Source organism: Colletotrichum tamarilloi (genome assembly GCF_030869305.1).
Source record: "Colletotrichum tamarilloi strain Tom-12 chromosome Unknown Scaffold_77.1, whole genome shotgun sequence".
NCBI lineage: Eukaryota > Fungi > Ascomycota > Sordariomycetes > Glomerellales > Glomerellaceae > Colletotrichum > Colletotrichum tamarilloi.
This window is the reverse complement of record NW_026849460.1, coordinates 115,353-135,833: the sequence shown is the minus strand read 5'-3', so window position 1 is coordinate 135,833 and position 20,481 is coordinate 115,353. Positions and strand designations below refer to the sequence as shown.

The 20,481-nt window shown below is 52.2% G+C and overlaps 7 protein-coding genes across 7 annotated transcripts; 2 read left to right on the top strand and 5 right to left on the bottom strand.

Annotated features, from left to right (window-relative positions):
- Positions 1 to 673: 673 nt before the first annotated feature.
- CTAM01_12496 (quinate permease) lies at positions 674 to 2,612 on the bottom strand (the record flags this gene model as incomplete). The annotated part of the gene is made up of 5 exons (XM_060528502.1): positions 674 to 873; positions 986 to 1,206; positions 1,272 to 1,584; positions 1,644 to 2,450; positions 2,510 to 2,612. 5 exons carry the CDS (start codon positions 2,610 to 2,612, stop codon positions 674 to 676), a joined length of 1,644 nt encoding a protein of 547 aa, XP_060376891.1.
- Positions 2,613 to 6,347: 3,735 nt separating this feature from the next.
- Positions 6,348 to 9,886, top strand: CTAM01_12495 (calcium-translocating P-type ATPase; the record flags this gene model as incomplete). Its single annotated transcript, XM_060528501.1, has 2 exons — positions 6,348 to 8,966; positions 9,023 to 9,886. The coding sequence occupies 2 exons, from the start codon at positions 6,348 to 6,350 to the stop codon at positions 9,884 to 9,886; spliced, it is 3,483 nt and encodes a 1,160-aa protein (XP_060376890.1).
- A 516-nt stretch (positions 9,887 to 10,402) lies between these two features.
- CTAM01_12494 (uncharacterized protein) lies at positions 10,403 to 10,994 on the bottom strand (the record flags this gene model as incomplete). The annotated part of the gene is made up of 2 exons (XM_060528500.1): positions 10,403 to 10,541; positions 10,639 to 10,994. The coding sequence occupies 2 exons, from the start codon at positions 10,992 to 10,994 to the stop codon at positions 10,403 to 10,405; spliced, it is 495 nt and encodes a 164-aa protein (XP_060376889.1).
- Positions 10,995 to 11,866: 872 nt separating this feature from the next.
- On the top strand, positions 11,867 to 12,655 carry CTAM01_12493 (uncharacterized protein; the record flags this gene model as incomplete). Its single annotated transcript, XM_060528499.1, has 4 exons — positions 11,867 to 11,985; positions 12,060 to 12,222; positions 12,311 to 12,420; positions 12,496 to 12,655. 4 exons carry the CDS (start codon positions 11,867 to 11,869, stop codon positions 12,653 to 12,655), a joined length of 552 nt encoding a protein of 183 aa, XP_060376888.1.
- Positions 12,656 to 13,185: 530 nt separating this feature from the next.
- CTAM01_12492 (cytochrome P450) lies at positions 13,186 to 14,914 on the bottom strand (the record flags this gene model as incomplete). The annotated part of the gene is made up of 3 exons (XM_060528498.1): positions 13,186 to 14,183; positions 14,239 to 14,626; positions 14,681 to 14,914. The coding sequence occupies 3 exons, from the start codon at positions 14,912 to 14,914 to the stop codon at positions 13,186 to 13,188; spliced, it is 1,620 nt and encodes a 539-aa protein (XP_060376887.1).
- A 1,779-nt stretch (positions 14,915 to 16,693) lies between these two features.
- Positions 16,694 to 17,179, bottom strand: CTAM01_12491 (uncharacterized protein; the record flags this gene model as incomplete). Its single annotated transcript, XM_060528497.1, has 1 exon — positions 16,694 to 17,179. One exon carries the CDS (start codon positions 17,177 to 17,179, stop codon positions 16,694 to 16,696), a length of 486 nt encoding a protein of 161 aa, XP_060376886.1.
- Positions 17,180 to 18,198: 1,019 nt separating this feature from the next.
- On the bottom strand, positions 18,199 to 19,554 carry CTAM01_12490 (uncharacterized protein; the record flags this gene model as incomplete). Its single annotated transcript, XM_060528496.1, has 1 exon — positions 18,199 to 19,554. The coding sequence occupies one exon, from the start codon at positions 19,552 to 19,554 to the stop codon at positions 18,199 to 18,201; it is 1,356 nt and encodes a 451-aa protein (XP_060376885.1).
- Between the last annotated feature and the right edge of the window lie 927 nt (positions 19,555 to 20,481).

Genomic DNA, 20,481 nt, shown 5'->3' with positions numbered 1-20,481 from the left:
TCTTCACCAGGGGCTATTCCACCCTGATTAAAGTTAGGAAGGTTGGCTATCGGGCCGCCAAGTAGGTCTAGAGCGACCAATTACATTGCACGGTATGAGGCTTGGGATCAAACAACAAGTGTCTATCAGATCAACATATTTTCCGCGATACGCCGATGGAAAATTCTCAGAAAAGGCGGTGCATTTCATAAATCGGCCTGCAGAAAACAGCTCAGTTTGTTCAATTTTAGTGTGGCAGCTATCAGTGCAAGTTTGGCTCCCAACCACTCGAAGCACTGCAAGTCGGTGAACTGCGCCTCGTCAAGATAAGACTTGGCGCATCCGACCAACCTCTGGAGAGTCGAGACACACACCACATCCCAGCCAGAATTTTACCACGAAACGGTGAGATCTAATTGCTCTTTACAAAGACAAGAGTTATAAAACTACGTCACACCGCATAATTACCGGTGGCAGTGCATATTTTTGCGCTGGGCAGTGCAAAAGTAAACAGCGGGGCTTGGCAAACCCGAAAGTACCTCGCACAGAGTCGTAAGTACCATTTGATTGAACGAGCAATCAGTCGAACGAATGAAGGAAACATCCAAATTCCCTACCAAATGTTTGCAAAAGAGGCCGCCTCGAAACTACCCGTTCCATCCGCCTCCAGCTCGTTGCGTCTCCTTGAGCCATCTCATCTTGCCACTGACTTGTCTTCCACAGTATCCACGTACTCTAACCGAATCTCCTTCTCCTCCGAACCAGTCGCGTACACAGCGGCGGGCGAAGTATTCGCCAAGACATCCTTGACGCTCTTGCGTTCTCGCAAAGCGGTCCAGACCGTGGTGTGCATGCTCCTCATGAAGAGTAGATCCATATCTTCCAGCGTGAGACCTAGCACGGGGCGCCTGCGTCAGCCACAAGGACAACGACGACGGAGAAAGTGGCTGAGGATAATACACTCTGACGGCAGTAGAGACCAGTGAGAGTGGGTAACAAAACTTACCTTTGGTTTCCGGTACGAAGAAGAAAGCCCACACGCCCATCAGGATCATGAGAGCGCCGAAGAACATGTAAGTTCCGTAGCCGAGCGACGTAATCATGTAAGGCGTAGTCCGTGAGACAATGAAGCTCCACAGCCATTGATCTGCTGTTGTGATTGCGACGCAGAGCATGCGGATGTCTAAGCTGAACACTTCGCTGCAGTACAGCCACGTGATGCCTTGCCTGTAGGGTTGATTAGACCTTATGCCTCACTCATAGACTAGCGATACTAGTAAAAGGAGCCTCACCAGGTGGCGCAGTAGATCAAGCCATAGAGATACACGCAAACCATGGCGATGTACCCCCATGCATTGCGGTCGGTATTACCAGCAGCCGCCTCGCCCGCAGGGTCCGCAAGAAACGTGAAGCCACCAATGTACCACATTGGAAGGGATCCGACGAAGGCACCCCAGATGAGACCATTGCGCCGACCGACCTTTTCGGCGAGCCAGACGGTGAAGATGACCATGCCGAGGGTCTTGGCTATACCGTAGAAGCCCGTCGCGAAAAGCTTGGTGCTCGTGCCTGTAATGCCAAGAGTCTCAAAGATACGAGGCGAGTCTATTTTTTCATGTTAGTGGAAGAGAACCTAGATCATAAGAACGTTTTCTTTTACTCACAGTATGTGATGATGTTGACCCCTGTCAGATTCTGGCAGGCCATCAGAAGCAGACCGATGCCAATACGGTTGCGAGAGCCCTTCTCAAACAAGCGCTTGAACATTTGAGACTTTGACATACGATTCGCGCTGCCGTCTTCTACTTGGCGCTTGATATCGCTGATCTCGGTGCTGACATAGTCATGGTCTGCTGGCAGCTCGCGGACATGAACCAAGACTCTCGTGGCATCTTCCCATCTATCGTTCTTTGCCAGCCACCTCGGCGACTCAGGACACACGAAAATGCCAAAGAACAAAAGCACACCCGGAAGCAACTGCAAGCCGAGGGGTACAATCCACTGCGTTTGTGTCGAGTCTGAGATTGTGCGGTCCACCGCGTAGTTTACCCAGAAGCCGCACATCCCTCCTCCCTGTGATGCAATTTCAAAAAGCCCAACGAGGCGGCCGCGAATGGACGGCGGACTGATTTCCGAAATGTACACAGGGACAATGAGGGATGTAGCACCGATGCCCAAGCCAGCGATGGCTCTTCCGGCAATCAGGAGCCCAATCTCTCCGTGGGATGCTGTCATGAGAGTCCCGCCAACCAGGAAGACGAGAGCAGAGATCATGATTGCTCTCTTGCGGCCGAGCCACTCTGCCAAGGGGAACATGAGCAGAGCGCCGAAGAAGCATCCTGCCTGAAACGTGGAGACGATGTTGCCTTGGAGAGTATCACGGACAGTTGGCGAGCTATCTGCAAGGTCGAAATCCCGGCGGAATGAGTCCAGAGCCATGGTGCCACCTATGACAGAGGTGTCGTAACCCACTGGGCTGTGTTAGTCTAGGTGCCGTCTCTGGTGAGCTTGGGGGCGAAGTGAAACTTACTGGCGATAGCACTCATTGAGGCAATGACCGCTATCATGTGAATGCGCCAATTGCGGACTTCACTGGGATCGTTCGTCCCATCGGCGTGGAGGTTGAACCCCATCTTGCTCAGTGCTCAGTGCTCAGCCTCGTGGCGAGAACGAGTATGAACTCAGGATCAGCCTTGGACTACCAATTTCTTGGCAGGTTAAACGAAATGATGGGAAGCGCCGTCTCTGTTGGCACCGCAGTGACAGGAAAGCTTGATGACAATCGAACGTAAGCTACGCGAGGACTCGCAAATGGAACGGGTAATGACACCAGCCACGATACCCAAAAAACTGGATAGCCAGGCAGATTCGTTGATTGACATGCGCAAAGGCGATAATGTCTCCTTTATGGATGAGATACGACATGGCAGCATGTTTGCCTACATGGCATCGTTACGTTGTAGGACTTGACAGATCAACGCGACGCTAGTTCATCTCACTGAACAGCACTGTAGACTGGCGGAAAACCCCATGCTGATGATAGATGGTTTCCTGACCTGGATGCTTCAAGCGATACACCCTTTCGAGATCAGGTGGACAAGTTGGATGCAATTGAGTCGAAGCTAGACCGTCTTGTTCAGGGGATCATGGCCAAGATTCTCTGGCTAGACGACAAGCTTCCCCGCGTTCCCCGCGTTATGTATGCAGCGACCGGGATGGTGACCTTGACATTCTTCCGCAACCACGGTAGTTGATGCTTGAAACATTGCAGATATCGGGATGCTGAGAGATACACCATACGTTAGACAGAAAGGGAAAGCGCTCGAGGTGGCGCTACATGATATTAGTTCGGGAAAATGCTCGAGTCAAGGCGTTCGTTGAGCGCTGGGGCCATTGGTGTAATGCTGGCCAAGAGTTTTGGACTGGGCCAAACGCTCTTGGACTTGAGAGGTTGTGTATGATACCAGGATGGATATTGAAGCTTCCGGGTTGCTCTGCTGTGATGTGGTGTGCATCGATGCAGGTTGCAGAATGACAAGTTGGATCAGACGGTGGAGGTCTGGAGACTTGCATGGACATCTGGCGGTACGTATCGAACATGCTGTGAGTTCATTGGTCAACCAGCCCAGCGGATTCCCGAAGATGTTCCAGAACTTTGAAATTCCATAGAGGAAAGAGCGAGCAAGAGCAGTTGCCACCAGCTGCACGGGAAGGTAGGTGCGTGCCAACCTTGCCTGCAGCTGCTTACCTGATATGGACCAATGTGGACCACCACCTTCGGCTTGGGGTAAGCGAACCAATGGAACTCTTGGAGCGTGCCTGCCACAGCCACTCTTGGCGCTGACTAGCGCTGTCCCCCACGACCCCCGGGGACTCCACTCCGAGCTTGATTCGACTGTGACTGTGCATCGCGACCGCCCTTTTTATTTTATTTTTTCTCATTTCTTGGCTCCTCTTTTTGTCTTTTCGACATTGCCTACACATTTTTTGTTCACTCCGTGCCGTGACTCCTCCTTTTTCTCATCTCACAAACTTTGTTTTCCTCAATCAATTTCCTCCCGTTCCTCTTCTCCACACTGTTGCTCCGGTCCTCTCCTAAACCTTCCCCATGTTCATTCTTTACATCACCATTCCGCATGGATTCAGCCAAGAGCTTATCATCGCTAGCTCATTGTTGCTGCCCGTCGACTGATTCGTCTCGAGCTTCACGTCTCAATTCTCCCGCAATGCCTCCAAGCTCCACCTCGAAATGCTGACCCGGCCGCCCAGACTTGAGCCAACAACTCCACCGCGGGATGATATTGATGGATCTCGTTCTCAACATCTCCTTGTGGCTACTGGCAGCCCCCAAGGTATTGATTCCCAAGTACAGCGTACGGGGCAGTGGCACAGGAGCCGGATATGACTGAGACCATGAACGGACAATGTCCCGATCCATGCACCCATTCCGTCATCAAACTTTGCCAGTCCGAAACCTCTCCGACCATCCTCCATGGGAAACTGTTTCCCGCTGACACCGAGTGGTCATTCGCCGCCGCCGTGTATATTCGGCCCTGCATTGATCGGTCACTGCTCCAGTAATGCTGGTCGATGAAGCCATCGCCATTTTACCACAGCAGTTTGGTGGCTCTCTTCGCCAGCGCGGGAGAGAAGCGGATCTACCGGGCTTCAAAGGACGGGCACTCGATTGCGTTCGTTCCCCAAACTCTTGCGTGCGTCTCATTCCCTTGGCAGTATCAAGAGGTTGAGAGCGATACGCCATCTGGATTACGGCCGGCCACCGATCGGACACGGGAACAGCACGGATGCCCACGGCGTCTATCTAATGGTGGCCACCCCCCGCCGGGCGGCCGCATGGCACGATACTGCACCGCACCTGTTGCGACCCGAAGGATGGGCACGCCACTCAAGTCTCGGGCGCAATATCCGTATATGTCCATATCGACAGACGCTCACGGCGGTACTTGCAAACCTCGGTTTCGTCTGGAGAAGTCCAGTCAGATTGAAAACGAATACCTCGGAATCAAACGCGATAAGGTCCCGGCACTTGCATCAACAAAACGCCAAGGTTCAAGCATTGGCATGGCCAATGTTGCCAAGATCCCATTTACACGCTGTCAGTCTCCATTCTTCCCCCTGGCTTGGTTTCCCATCTCGTTGTTGCACAGCGGTTCTAGGATGGCCCCGACTCAAGCCGTTCTTCCACTGAATAGAGCTCGCTTCTTGATGCTCCAATTTAATTCCCTCATTGGGTCCTTTTGCACTTTTCCCTCTTGCACAGCCTCAATGCCCAGACCTTGGGTGGTTACCTCCTTCTCACCCTTTGGCTCACCTTTGCACCAGCTAGTCTTGCTAATCTCACCCAAATGAGCGCCTCTCCCCCCGGCACATCATTCTATCTCTCCATCGGAGCTCCTCTCCTGGCTCCTCTCTTTTGGCTCCTTCCCCTCTTGATCACGTCGTGCAAGACTTTTTATTCTGTTACTTGACCGCCAAGACCAACATATGCTTCCTGCTGTGATAGTCCAGAAGCAAGCGCGCTTTTTTATTTCTCCCCTCCTCTGATGCATGTATCATTTGGCTTCTCTCTGGCCAATCCATCCTGTCTCTGTGGGGTCTCGGTTGACTTCATACCCTCTTGACTTGCCAAGAAGGGCATGTCGTTGTGAACGCTCATTCTGCACTGCCACTCTCAAGTCTCGCCGGTCCAAGATTCCAGACAACATCAGCCTATACCTCTAACGCTCTTGAAAACTCTTCTTCCTCATCATCAGTCTCGTCTTGTGTGAGGACTTCTCAAGGTCATCTCAAACATGACGGCTACTCAAGGTTGATTATCCCGCACTATCCTCTTCAACTCCACACGCCATCCGACGGAAAGTAGACTATCGCCTCTCGCCTCTCGCCCGGAATCGAAGCCCTCCTCTCTGCACTGCCCTCTTCTGCTGTCACCATTCAGCAGGCACGCAGGCTGACTTGACGGCGTCGGTGTACACTTAAGAAACGGAAACTTTCTTCGACGGGGCTAAGGGCGCAGTTACGCCAAGGCTCACGGAAGTCTTCACACTCAGCGTTTTGGAATTCTTGGTACGCCTTTGAGGCTCTCTCTACCTGGAAGGAACGCGAAGACACCTCCGTACGCAAGTTGCCTCCTACACAGCCTTGTTGTACAGCTCGTGTGTTGCCCTTCTGCCTTCTTAATACTCTTCAACTCGCCGGAGGTTACACCAACTCCTGCTACCTAGCATCATTATTGTTGCAACCAATTTCTCTTTTCTCTCTCCCTAGAACTCTTTCCTCAACTTCATTTTCACCTCGTCCATGAGAAAGTCATAACATCAACTCAAGACTACTCTGCATCGGTGCTAATGGCGTCTCTCGCACCACCCCAGTTGCGCGTTGACACCCGCAATTCTCGCGGGAATGACAACGACGACGCGATAACACCGTCACCTATATCGACGCACTCAAATCCGTTTCTCACCCCGGCAATCAGCGCTGCAACAAGTATGCATTCAACCGCTTTAACGGAAGATCCGGATACAGCTCTTCACCCCGATCCCGGCACGGAAGGCGAGTTTGTCGTTGACAATAATCCTTTTGCTTTTAGCCCTGGGCACCTCAACAAACTTCTCAACCCGAAATCTTTGGCCGCTTTTTTCGCGCTCGGCGGCCTGCGCGGTATCGAAAAAGGATTACAGACAGATGTCAAAGCCGGTTTATCCCAAGATGAGGTGGGCGTTGGGGGCAGAGTAAGCTTCCAGGAGGCCACCGGCCATCAGGAGCCCTCCTTCGCCACATCCGGTGCACAGCCACCAGCCACAACACACCACGCTGATGCCAATGGTTTCACTGACCGAACCCGAGTTTACGGCAAGAATGTCCTGCCCGCCAAGAAGGCGACACCCTTGTGGAAACTCATGTGGGGTGCATACAACGACAAAGTTATCATTTTGCTTACAGTCGCCGCCGCTATTTCGCTTGCGCTTGGCCTTTACGAAACTTTTGGTGCTGAGCACGACCCTGAGGCAGGCCAGCCGGTTGACTGGGTTGAGGGAGTAGCTATCATCGCTGCTATTCTTATCGTCACCTTGGTTGGATCTTTGAATGACTGGCAGAAGGAACGAGCCTTTGTCAAGCTCAACGCCAAAAAGGAAGACCGAGAGGTCAAGGTTATCCGATCCGGCAAATCGTACATGTTGAACGTCGCGGAGATTTTGGTTGGCGATGTTATCCATCTCGAACCCGGTGATCTCGTCCCTGTGGACGGTATTTTCATCAGCGGCCATGATTTGAAGTGCGACGAGTCCTCGGCGACAGGCGAGTCCGACGCTCTCAAGAAGACGGGCGGTGATGCCGTCTACAACGCCCTGCAATCTGGAAACGCTACCAAGGACCTCGACCCCTTTATCATCTCTGGCGCTAAGGTTCTCGAGGGTGTTGGCACGTTTGTCTGCACCTCCGTCGGTACCAACTCTAGCTTTGGAAAGATTATGATGTCGGTACGCACCGAGATGGAGGCAACGCCTTTGCAGAAGAAGCTCGAGGGCCTGGCCATGGCTATCGCTAAGCTTGGTAGCAGTGCTGCCCTTCTCCTTTTCGTCGTCCTCCTGATCCGCTTCCTGGCTGGCCTGGGCTCCAACAACAGCTCTGGCGCCGAGAAAGCTTCCACTTTCATGGATATCTTGATCGTCGCCATCACTATCATCGTCGTTGCCGTCCCAGAAGGACTACCTCTGGCTGTAACTTTGGCTTTGGCATTTGCTACCACCCGTCTATTGAAGGAGAACAACTTGGTTCGTATCCTTAGGGCATGCGAGACGATGGGCAACGCCACAACGATTTGCTCCGACAAGACTGGTACTCTGACCACGAACAAGATGACTGTTGTTGCCGGCACTTTTGGATCTGCCAGCTTCTCCAAGTCGGTTGAGGGCGAGAAGACAATCGGCGCCGTTGAATTTGCTCAATCACTTCCTACAGCTACGAAGAAGCTCATCGTTCAGTCTGTCGCCATCAACTCAACCGCTTTCGAGGGTGAGGAGGAAGGCCAAGCTACATTCATTGGTTCCAAGACCGAGACCGCCCTTCTCCAGTTCGCCAAGGACCACCTCGGCATGCAGGGACTGGCCGAGACTCGTGCCAACGAGGAAGTTGCGCAAATGATGCCATTCGACTCCAGCAAGAAGTGCATGGCTGCCGTCATCAAGCTATCCGACAACGAGGGGTACCGCCTTGTAGTCAAGGGTGCTTCCGAGATTCTCCTCGGGTACTGCAGCCAACAGGTCAACGTCAACGATCTCTCCATCTCGACTCTGGAGCAGTCCGACCGCCTCAACCTCGAGGCGACGATTGACGCCTACGCCAAGCAGTCTCTCCGCACCATCGCTCTCATCTACCAAGACTTTCCCCAATGGCCCCCCCACGGTGTTAACGCCACCATCGAAGGACACGTTGATCTCGGAGATGTCCTCCACGACCTCGTCTTTGCCGGTGTCGTTGGTATCCAGGACCCCGTCCGTCCTGGTGTTCCCGAAGCTGTTCGCAAGGCTAAGCATGCTGGTGTTGTCGTTCGCATGGTTACTGGTGACAATGCTGTCACTGCCCAGGCTATTGCCACCGAGTGCGGCATCTTCACCGAAGGTGGTCTCATCATGGAGGGTCCCGTCTTCAGGAAGCTTTCTGTCGAGCAGATGAACGAGATGCTGCCCCGCCTGCAAGTTCTTGCCCGCTCCTCGCCAGAAGACAAGCGCGTCTTGGTCACCCGACTCAAGGCTCTTGGTGAAACCGTTGCCGTCACTGGCGATGGTACTAATGATGCGCCTGCGCTCAAGGCAGCTGATGTCGGTTTCTCCATGGGTATTTCCGGTACCGAGGTCGCCAAGGAGGCGTCTTCTATCGTCTTGATGGATGACAACTTCACCTCGATTGTTACGGCCCTGAAGTGGGGAAGAGCAGTGAACGACGCCGTGCAGAAGTTTCTTCAGGTATGCAGATACACAACCCTTTTCCTACCGATTGAAGCTAACATAATTGTGCCCAGTTCCAAATCACGGTCAACATCACTGCTGTTCTCCTCGCCTTCATCACCGCCGTCTCCGATCCCGACATGGAATCCGTCCTCACCGCCGTCCAGCTTTTGTGGGTCAACCTCATCATGGACACCTTCGCCGCCCTTGCGCTCGCCACGGACCCCCCGACCGAGAAGATCCTCGACCGCCTGCCGCAAGGCAAGAAGGCGCCCCTCATCACCATCAACATGTGGAAGATGATCATCGGTCAGGCAATCTTCCAGTTGACCGCTACCCTGGTTCTTCACTTCGCCGGTAACGCCATCTTTGGCTACGACGCCAACAACGAAGACCAGCAGCTGGAGCTCGACTCCATGATCTTCAACACCTTTGTGTGGATGCAAATCTTCAACGAGTTCAACAACCGTCGCCTGGACAACAAGTTCAATATTTTTGAGGGCGTGCACCGCAACTACTTCTTCATCATCATCAACTGCATCATGGTTGGCGCCCAGGTTGCTATCATCTTTGTCGGTGGCAAGGCCTTCCGCATCACACCAGGCGGTATCAGCGGCGAGCACTGGGCCGTCTCTATCGTTCTCGCATCCGTCTCTCTCCCAATGGCCGTCCTCATCCGTCTCTTCCCCGATCCCTGGTTCGAGAAGATTGCAAAGACGGTCGGCAGACCCGTTGTTATCGTCTATCGCGCCCTCGGCAGGTTCTTCACCACAATCGGTGCCGCTTTCCGTCGCAAGAAGACTACCGAGGCTGACGCCGTATCCGAGGACGCTGGTGTTTCTTCAGGCTCTGATGACGCCAAGGTCGCTGCGCCCGAGATTGTCATCTCCACCCAGGAGGAGAACACAAACACCAGAGATGTTGAGAAGGCTCAGTGATCAGCCACTGTCTTTGATGATCCGCTTCTTCACAGACTCTTTATTTTGGCATATACTTCCATTCCTCTGTTACATGTTACTAGCTACGATACCATTTAGTGCGGCCTTTTGTTCTTGTTTCTATTTCCTTGGCACGATTCTACGACCGGATTCTGTTTTGCGCACGTATATATAACACTGGCGGTGGGTATTACAACATACACCAAAGACCAATCTAGTCTTGTTTCACGGGGCGTTATTGGGGCTCGGGGCACCAAAATTCACGTGTGGAATGGTTCGGCACACTGGGACGGAGGGCAAAACCTGTCATTACGGCATTAGAGAGCGATACTTGCATTATTGGTTACGATATGATACGATAGAATATGTTCATTGCTTCGAGATACGGGGCAGTATCCAGTACGATGAACTGAACAGAGCTTTTTCCACAATGATCATATTCCAGTACTTTTTGACTTCTGATTGTGTATCTGATCCTTTCTAGCTAATGCTACTTGTATCGTGGTTGCCCGCTCACTACGAACTGCTGCACGGAATATCCGTGGGCGAATCCGTCGTCGAGACTGTGAGGTTATACACACTCAAACTCTCCGAATGCGGCTCTAGTCTTGGCGCACCCTGGGCGTCCTTCAGAACCGTAAACGCCGCGCTCCCGCTAACAAAGACATCGTCAGTACCATCATCCCAAATTTGAGCATGCAGGATTGGGCAATTGAACTTACTAAGCCTGAGAACAGTTCCCCCCAACATACGTAGTCTGCACCACAATCTCCGCCACGAACGTCTTATCCGTCTCCGTCTCCCCGCCCACCGTCGCCCCGCGGATCAGATGCCACCACGACTTGTTCCCGTTCGGCGGGAGCAGCGACTGTTTGACGCCCAGCATGGCCGTCGCGCCCTCAAACGTCCGTCCCGCGAGGATCATCTTGCCGTCGGCGGGCCAGAAGTTGGTGAAGGTCGTGGTGGCGGCTTTGTCTTCTGATGTGCGGTAGTATTCAGAGACGAAGTCGGCGAAGGCGACGTCGACGCCGGCGGAGGGTTTGTAGGGCGCCATGTCGACTGCGGCGACGAGGGTTGCGGCTAGCGGGAGGAGAGTTGAGGGCTTCATGTTTGGTAATATGTTGTTTGCTTTCGCGGTAAAGACTGGGCTTGTTGAAAGGACACGAAGTTCAAGAGCTGTGGGATTCTCGAGGAGTCAACGGATGCTTAAGCCTGTCGTCACTCTCAGAACATTCACTCAGCTCTTTAAAGACCCCGCCTTCGATCATAGCAAGTCCGATCCAGAGCCCCTCCTGAAATGGGGGTATCTCAGGCGGTCAGCTCTCCCCCGTCGGCAGCACCGGTCCAGCCGGGTGCTCCGAGGAAAAGAAAAGGGGCGGGCGGCGCGGCGTTCTGCGGGAACGGGAGGCCCTGGGAAACCTTCATCCCATGTCCGGCAGGGTGCACCCCAGCTCGGGCCCAGCCTTTTCGCGTATATCTGGGGACGATTTCCGCTGGTACCGTTGGTACTTTTGGCGATTTCTGCTTCTTGTACCCGCTCAATCGCCAGATGGTCGTCTATTAAGCTTTAGGACGGACCGGTCAACTTGGGCCGAAATAAGGGGCGAACCGGCCGCAAAAAGTGCAGTGTTGAGCATATTGCCCACTCAAAGAGCCTCTCGCTTTCGCCGTAGTAAGTACATAGGGGCCTGGGCGCTTATGCTATCATGATTATACAGTTCGTTCTGTCGCATTAGTATCTTTTGTACGAAACGCCGATAGCAGACACAGCCCTGCGTTGACTAAGTTACCCACCTCAACCCGTCGGTGTACACAGGCTATCGAGACGCATTTCATGTTTCTATAAAATCCCACCGGCCCCATCTCACGAGAGCCTCATTCTCTCTCAAGCAGCCTCAAGCATTACCCATTCGTTTCAAGCGCGTTCATAGAAGCCTCTCTTTTTTTGTGCCCTAATTGTTTGCACTTCTAAATCCTAAGATGCAGCTCACCTTTGCTCTCCCCGCCCTCCTCGCCGCGCGCTTCGTCGCGGCGATTGACTTCACAGACTACGACCCGCAGCCTGGTGTGCAACCCGAGTTCAAGGCCTTCCTCAAGGCGTAAGTTGTTCAACAATCTCCCAAAAGGAAGACTCCTCTTTTGATGAATGGATACTGACGTTTGTGATGTGTAGTCTCGTCACCCCCGCAGAAGATCCCACCGCCACGACGGCGTACACCGACTTCTTCACCGCGGACGGCATGCAGACGACGCTGAGCATCCACTGCGTCGGTGCAGACGCCATCACCAAGTGCAAGCAGCGATTCTTGCCCACCGATGGCAGCATGTCACTTACCGTATGAGAACACCTCCCATTCCTCATGCACATAACCTTCGTGCATGCAATGTGTTTGAATTGTCTGTTTGGCTAACAACATGGGACAGCACTTCCCCAATACGACGTTCATCGCAGACAACAATGCAACGGCGACTGTCTACGAGGCTCATGGACGAATTGAGAATAACTTCAAGGCGGGCAACTGCTCGCAAATTTAGTAAGTCAAGCATGAGGCTCGATTTAAAGTAGTATGAGTGAGAAATCATTTTTCTGACCGGACTTTGACTTTTAGCTACAAGACGCAGTACACTGTCCTCAAGACTACAGAAGGCGTTGACGCGGCGCCGAATTTGTCTACAAAGCCTGAGCACCAGGTGTACTGGTACCATGACTACTTCGTCAACCCGACGGGGGTGCCTTCCAACATCCCTTGCGATAGCTTGAAGGCATGATCATGGGAGCTTTCCTCGTTTTGTAGCACAATAGCATAGCATTGTGGCATGTGGATATTTGAATGAAGTAGACTACACTATAAGCCGCCTGGGGTAATGACTTGTGAATTGCATGTTGACATTGGCGAAACGATGTTTCCGGGTCTACGGATGCACAGAGTCCCTCTATGCTGGACTATGCCCGGTCTCATTTAGAACTCCCGGATTCTTAGAATGGTTGAGTATGATGCAAGATCTAAAGGGCATAGACTCGGCCTCACATCTGGCCAGATCCTATTCAGGCCCCACAGACTTGCTACAAGACGACTTCAAAGTTCTTATGTGCCAATGCAATGGCGCGGGAAGAATTAACTATTTAAGACTCGCTGCAAGTATTAAGAAGTCTCCCGGATCGGTCGGTTGTTGTGTATGACCATGAATCCCATGTGCTTCTTAGACTTCCCAAACTATCCCACCGGCTTCACATCATTTAACTCAAAATAATTTTATTCCCGCATCTCCGGCTTCTATGTCTCGAGCAACAGGCTGCTTCACTGTCCCTTGGTTTCCGTTTTCCTCCTGATTCGAAGCTTCACGCCGTTTGGTGGAAACAATGCCTCTGTGAGCCAGTAGTTCTCAGGACGCTTGCCATTGTATTCAGGAGGGAACTCCACGTCATAGTGACCCAGAACGTAGGCGATGATCATCTTCAACTCAAAGTCAATCAGGAATCGACCGGGGCATGCGTGCTTCCCGTGCCCAAAAGGCAGATATTCGGGGCTCGTGGTGACAAAGGTGACCGGGGGCGCCTTCTCGTCCTTTGCGGCTGCATCCTCACGCATACGGGAGAAGCGGAAGGGATCATACTTCAGCGGGTCTTCAAGCACCTCGCCATCCGTCTGAGCGGGTTGTCCGAGGAAGGAGATGAGGGTCCCCTTGGGGAGGTGATACCCGTCGGGGGTCTTGAAGCCGTCGACCAAGACTTTTCGGAAGACGGCACGTCCGCCAAAGGAATTCAGGCGCAAGGTCTCTCGGGCGACGCTGTCGGCTTTGACCATCTTGCTCACTTTGGCTTTTGTCCAGTTGTTGTCTCCATCGGCGTACAGTACACGATCAACCTCGTCCCTGAGGATCGTGATGGTGTTGAACTCCATGTCTGATCCCAAAATGTTGAGAAGCATATTGGTGGCTTGGATACTGGTTTGATGCATGGATCCGAAGTTGGCTGCGATCAGACGGCGCGTCATCATGTCCAAATCATTGAACTCTTCTTGGCGGTGGTCCTTGGCGTAACGGGCCATCATCTGCAGGTGATCTTGAGGCTCAATGTGGTCTGGGTCATCGCGAGCGTACTTCAAAGTCTCGAGACGCTCCTTCCAAAGCGGCTCAAACATCTTCTTGAGTCTGTTGATCTTGCCATGTATTGTAAAGTTGACAGCCCTACCTACAACAGGTCGAAGAACCCGAGGGCTGGCTCCGGAAGCGCCGGCGTTCATGATGAGCTGGTTGATAATATCGAAATTGAGATTGAGGTAGTCTTCGTTACGGCCTACTTCCCGTCAGCTTGATGTCTCTGTGCAGCCATCTATATGGAGGGTACCTACAAAGGCCCAGGCCTGGGCCGATGGTGAAGCGGCTCGCAGCCTGCGCAACGACCATTTTCAACGACTCAAATAGGTCGATTTCTTTCCACTCCGGATTGGTCCCGAACCACTTGTCAAAGGCAGTACCGAGCTCCTCGTTCATGGCGGCGCAAATGTTCTCCAGGATCGCATTCATCTCGGTCTTGACCAGGTGGCCTTGCCACGCATCCACCACATATCGGTCGTGGCCAAGAGCCCAATGAACCTGATCAACCTCTGCAAAAGCGGTGCTGGGATCGAGCTGGCTTTCCGGCTGTGTCTGAACCCATCGCATCGAGCTCGTGGGCATAATGACCTCATGGCGGAAACCGATGCCTGGAATGATTACCGGCTTTCCCTTCTTGGTATACTAGGCCTAAGGTAAGCGAACGGGAGGAGATGCGAGGACCAAGACAGGATGTACGTTATCGTAGGCCTCACGGAACAGACCCTGGCAATCGGTATAGAACCGCAAATACGTGCGGATGCTGAATCGTGTGGCACCATCAGGCTCGCCAATGAGCGGGATGCCCTTGGGGTAAGGGATGCTGAGAAATAGTCGGCTGATGATATACAGCAGTGCCACTGACCCCAGCGCAAGCAAGCCGACACCGGACAAGCTGGCAACTGGTGGGAGAAGCTGCGATATGGGCGCCATCTTGGTTCGCAAAGACAGACAATTACGCTGTCGTGGTGATTGAGCGAGAGAGATGCGGGATGTAATTCACCACATGTTGCCGGAAATCTGGGCGAAACATTCGAGCTTTAAAGGGGTCCCTAAATGCTGACAGATTCCATCCCATCTGCTGGCTAGCTAGAGTAAACCACGCTGGTTGGAGCTTTGAGCTGTAAAGTTGGAGGCGGGTGGGCCTCACAGGGAAGCCAAACAGGGATGATGGTCCTCTTAGCGCGCCCGTTTCTACGTAGTCAATGGCGGTAATTTGGATGCCTGGGCAAGCTGGGCTTCATAGGGCTGTCTCGGATCCCGTGGGAGTAATCAAGTATCTTTCGCACTCTGCTAATATGACTCTGTATGTCTGATGGGCAACATGAGCCTCTTTTTGTCATTCTGTATCAATACATGCACAAACAATCATAACCCCAATAGCTCCAACTGGCCAAATCCTTGGTAACGATGAAATAAAGTTAGTTAATCTTGAGCTCTTAGAACAATAACAGCATACATATTTGTATTAAACACATTTATGACCTACTCTGTCGCCTTTGTCATTGTTTGGGTAAGGACAGCAAATGCCACTTCTCTTTACACATTCGAGTCAATATCCGTACTATCTACGGCTGTCCTGCCCCAGCACGCCCAGCAGAGCCTGCCGAGACCCTGATCCTTAGCGCGATGTCAGCTCCCAGAGTTTCCACTCCAGACCCTAGCGCGTGTAAGCAGCCACTCTACCGTAAACGGAAATCCGCTTTCTCTCACTTATCATTGGGCGAAGGCGAAGGCGATCTCTTAACGATTGGCTTGATCGGAAAAACGTCGCTTTCCAAATTGCCGGGTTGTCATTGTCGAGATGGCCAGGGGTGATGCAACCCTGTGTCTGACATACAGCTATTGGGTGACGCAGCATCCTGAGAGACTAAAAAGTCAACATGAGGCTCATTCTCAACCACATATGCATGATAATTAGCAAAAGATGGACGATCTGGGAATCGAACCCAGGACCTACCGCATGCTAAGCGGTCATTATACCACTAAACCAATCGCCCAATCATGATCTAGCCCGGACTTGAACCGGAGACCTTCAGTGAAACAACGGGAGAGTTCGATGAGAAGATCTCAGAATGTTAGACTGACGTGATAACCAACTACACCACCAGACCATCTTGTGATGAAGAGATCGCGGAGTGGATAGCTCTAAGAGTGGCTCCCAGAGTCCTGATGCAGAAGTTCGTGAAGCGAAGAAGATGGTTGGGTACGAGTTGTGGAGAGTTGAAGCTTAGCCAAGCCTTGTCTCACGGATCCACACAGAAGAGTCTGTTGTACGTCAAGATCATCAGCAGGTTATGGCTATCCCAACGAAACTCGGGTAGAAAGCACTTACACGCCATGCAGGTTTGGGAATAAAAGGTAAAACTTCAAGACGTGCGATATATAACGAATGTTCCCACAGTAGGTCCGAAGGTTACGAAAATATTTCAAGACAGTGATTGAATAATTGAATCTCAAGGAGGAACTATTACATCTAAACAAAATCGCCTCCCAAAATGCTTTTGAAAACAACGCCGGTATTGAATCATTCCATCTCTTTCCATCTCGGATATCTTTTTCATCTTAACTGCTATCTGAACTGTTGTGTCCCGCAAAACCGTATGAGTGTCTACAAAGTATTGACATGCTGTGGTTCGTCGACATACTGGATTGATGATGGTAAGCGCTAGGTTTTGGTTCATAGTAGGTAGTGCCTTTACTTACAATTTTTTATGACTTAAGCTCAGCATTTGGTGTCTTATCCTTGATCGTAATCTTGAGCTCTAGCTGATCCTTCACCGAATGGCTCGTAACCGAAATGTCAACATCCATTGAGCTCGGAAACGTGTACGGGTCTGACGGGTCGTCTGAAGGAAAGAACCAGTCCTTGATTGTCGTGCCGTCGTTGTACTTCACTTTCCAATGGGACCGAATAGGCTTGAAGAAGCCGCGCTCGGGAGACTCAATGCCGATACAAAAAGACGTCAAGGCTTCCAGCTCTTGCCAGCAGAGCATCACGTCGTCGAACCCGCTCTTCCCAAAGTAGCACCCCTTTGTCCACGACATGACTGATTCTCCATCTCTAGGCGTCAAAGTGACCTGACTGATGTCCTGAATCATCCGGATATCGGGGGACGTTGGTACATTGTGCTGCGTGAGCTCGAAGCTCTGTGACGCCAAGTTGCTAAATGTGAGGGAATGATCGGGACTAATCATTCTGATGTTTGGGTTGTACATCCTAGGGCTTCCGTGCGAAAGGCGCGCGCTTGGGTGCTATGTGCTGAGTATAAGTATCCGTAAGGGTGCAAGGATGGAGTGGTCGCGGCGTCGTCGGGATTTCTCGCCAAGCGTGGCAGAAACTCAGTAATGTGGCGGAAGCCCGGATGAAGATGAAAATGGGCGCTTACAGGAGGGCACATTCCATTCATAAGGTAAAGACATGTGAGAGATGGCTTCCCCATAAACGCCAGGAAATCTGGTAGCTACCAATGGTTGACAAATTCCCGGGGCAAGGCGCTGCTTCCGGTAAGGAACGATACTTGGGTGGCTTACGGTGACGCTCTCATGACTTGCCATTGCATTGTCGTTGTCGAATGAATTAGGAATGGTTTATGAATATGATGGGACGGCTGGAAGTGGCAACGACTATTACCAGTTTTGGTTTGGGATGCTTCCGTTTGCGGAATGAGTGCGCTCGTTGCCGTGCCTGTCCAGAGTCGACTCTGGCTTACGCTGGGCCGGAATGCGAAAGTCTCAAGTCATTCACATCATCTCGGCCGATCATTAATTCTGGGTCTTCAACACAATCGCACCATCACGGGGTTTGATGTGTGACCGATCTTCTGGTCAATCTCAAGTCCATAAAAAGGTTCTTCCCATGGAGAGATACTGTCGGGGAACCACAGGCGATGGCCGATTGTTTCCTCTTCTTTAGCTCTCCTACTCATTCTGTCGTTTTCCGAACAAAGAACTGGAATGTTGGGGGACTGGCTACGGGCCTCAGCCAGTGCGCATTCCCCGGATTCATTGTTGAGCGAGTCAATACTAGTACGAAGGCGTGGAAGGGTCTCGACCGTTGGCTGAAGTCGGGTATACAAGTGAGACAAAGCTGGGGCCCAAAATTGTCTGTTCTTCACGTTGAAATGCTTCGTCGAGCACACTGGCAAATGATTGAGCTCAGGCTCGAATGAAATATGTGGTATTAATCATTTGCTGTGCTGGAGAGCTTAAGTTTATCACGGTTCCAAGCAAGTCCCAAGCTCAGCCAATAAGTCCTCAGCCAAGACATCAATAGCGCCGGTTCTTTCGTCTTCAATGCCGAACGAGAGGAACAAAACATCGTCCAAGAATCCGTGATACCTCTGGTCTTGCCTCTTCCAGCTCATGGAGGTTACGTAAAACATGTCGGACCCTCCACCAAGTTTCTCTTCCCGCCCGTGTATCCATATGGGTCTCTTTGACATGGCGAATACCTCGAACGGGGCCTTTTGTCTGAACACCATCACATACGGTTCGTACTCGCTGTGGAACTGATAGAAAGTTTTGTGCTGGAACACTGTAAAGACAAAGGTATTGTCACTAGTGGCTTTGCACGTTGGGTCGCTGCGCTTGCAAAACGTAATGCTCAGCGAGTTCGTCGCCTGGTGTATCGATTCGAGATCCGGCGGGAGCTTCGGCATGTACTTGCTCATGCAAGCCTCATCCCCGGCAGCCAACGGCCCGAGGTTCGGGCCTACGGAGCCGTCCGCGTTCAACTTCGCAAAGACTCGCTTCGGCGCCACGTCGTGGTGGACGTAGACTGCGCCCTCTTCGTCCCAGAACGGAAACCAATTCTTCTCCATCATGCCCCAAGGCGCAGGACGCTGGAGCTCCGTTCCCAGCGCGAAACCTTGATCCAACGACATCTCGAAGCCCCAGTCTCCGAGAGTTCGGAAGTCCTGCATGAACTGTCCGAAGCAGGCGAATATCGAGTTGGAACCGTATACGATGAACGGGGCTTTGGGTCCGTACAAGACCCGCGCATCGTGAGGCCCAACGTTCATGGCGATGTAGGCCAGTTTCGGTGGGCACTTGTCATCACCGCTCTTCGTGGCTGCGATGGGTAGAACCGTGGGCGCATCGACGCAGACGAGACCTTCCAGCGTGAAGGTGGCATTACAAGTGATTTCCACATGCTCAGAGTCGTCGTGATTTATTTTCCGCCTTTGCGCAACAATAACATAAGTATTCTCAATGGTGGGATGCGGGATGATATTGGGATTGATCGCGCCTTCATCGTCAAATCGTATGGCGAAAAACTTCTTGTTGAAAGTTGACGTCGAGAATATCTCATGATGTGTTTGTTTTGATGCGGGCGGATGCTCAGGCGCGCCATCTACAGGTTGTACCTCCGTCGCTACGCCCGAAGACGCCGGCCGCGAGTGCGGTTTGAGTTCATCGCCTTGTCTCCAATTCGGTGCAAAGATGTGATCGAACCAGGAATTGAACCCCGAAGCAGAGTCTCTGAAGTCGAGACACCGTATACCGACATAAACGAGAAACAAGAAGGGGCCTACGATGAGGATGACGCGCTTGAAGTCTCTAGCTATCATCGCGAGGTGGGAGGATTGTCTGCATGCGCCGAGGTGTCGAGGGACAAGCGACTGGAACGGGCGGCACGTCGAACGTGGGGTCGGAGCATGCAGAGTCAAGTGATCAAGCTAGTCCTATTGACAGATAACCTTGCGGTGAATGTGTAGGTAGGCACTTGGGGTGCTCAATTCCGATAGTGAGGTTACGTGAAAGAGCAGGTCTGGGACTTTGGGGGTTGCGCGAAATTTCCCCGAAACATGTGCTGACCGAGCTCCAGGACGATGGATCACGATTGCATCACAAATGAGAGTTCCAAGGGATGTGGGGGACCTAGAATGCAAGGCTGTCGAAGTAAAGCTAAGATGAGAAACACGGGGAGGTGTTCGGGAGATGTATGCCGTGTGATGGGGATCGACAGACGAGCAAGTGAATACTACCATGGAAGTTGGAGCTTTCAACTTCCCCTCACTTACAAGTTGACAAGCGCGGCCGACTATTGCTCGTCAACCCCAGCCACCCGCATTTTTAGTGCGAAGGGTCAGGTAAACTGGGATGCATGCACAAAGCTTAGTGATGGAGTGTCCCTCAGATCAACTCTCAAGTTTGATCAAAGATTAGCTCCTCAAGCAGATTGGTGAATGGTAAAGCATAATCTCGCTATTTCGAGCATGTGAGCATGTGAGTTGCCTCGGTGAGCTGCGCGAACCCCTGGCCTGAGTTGCAATCCTATTCCCCTCACGAGCTGCCACACCACTTCCATTTTGGGGAAAGCATCCGCTCTTGCAGCGTCATTGGGTGTGATACAGCTGCAAGTCGATAGGAAAAGCAGACACAGGAGAAATTGAGGTTCGGGCGGGAAGGGCAAACCCCCAACTTTACCTGTTGCAGGCTGAGTCAACTAGACAGCGCGTGGCGGACTCAATCCCGCCAGGACCGCTGGCTCAGCC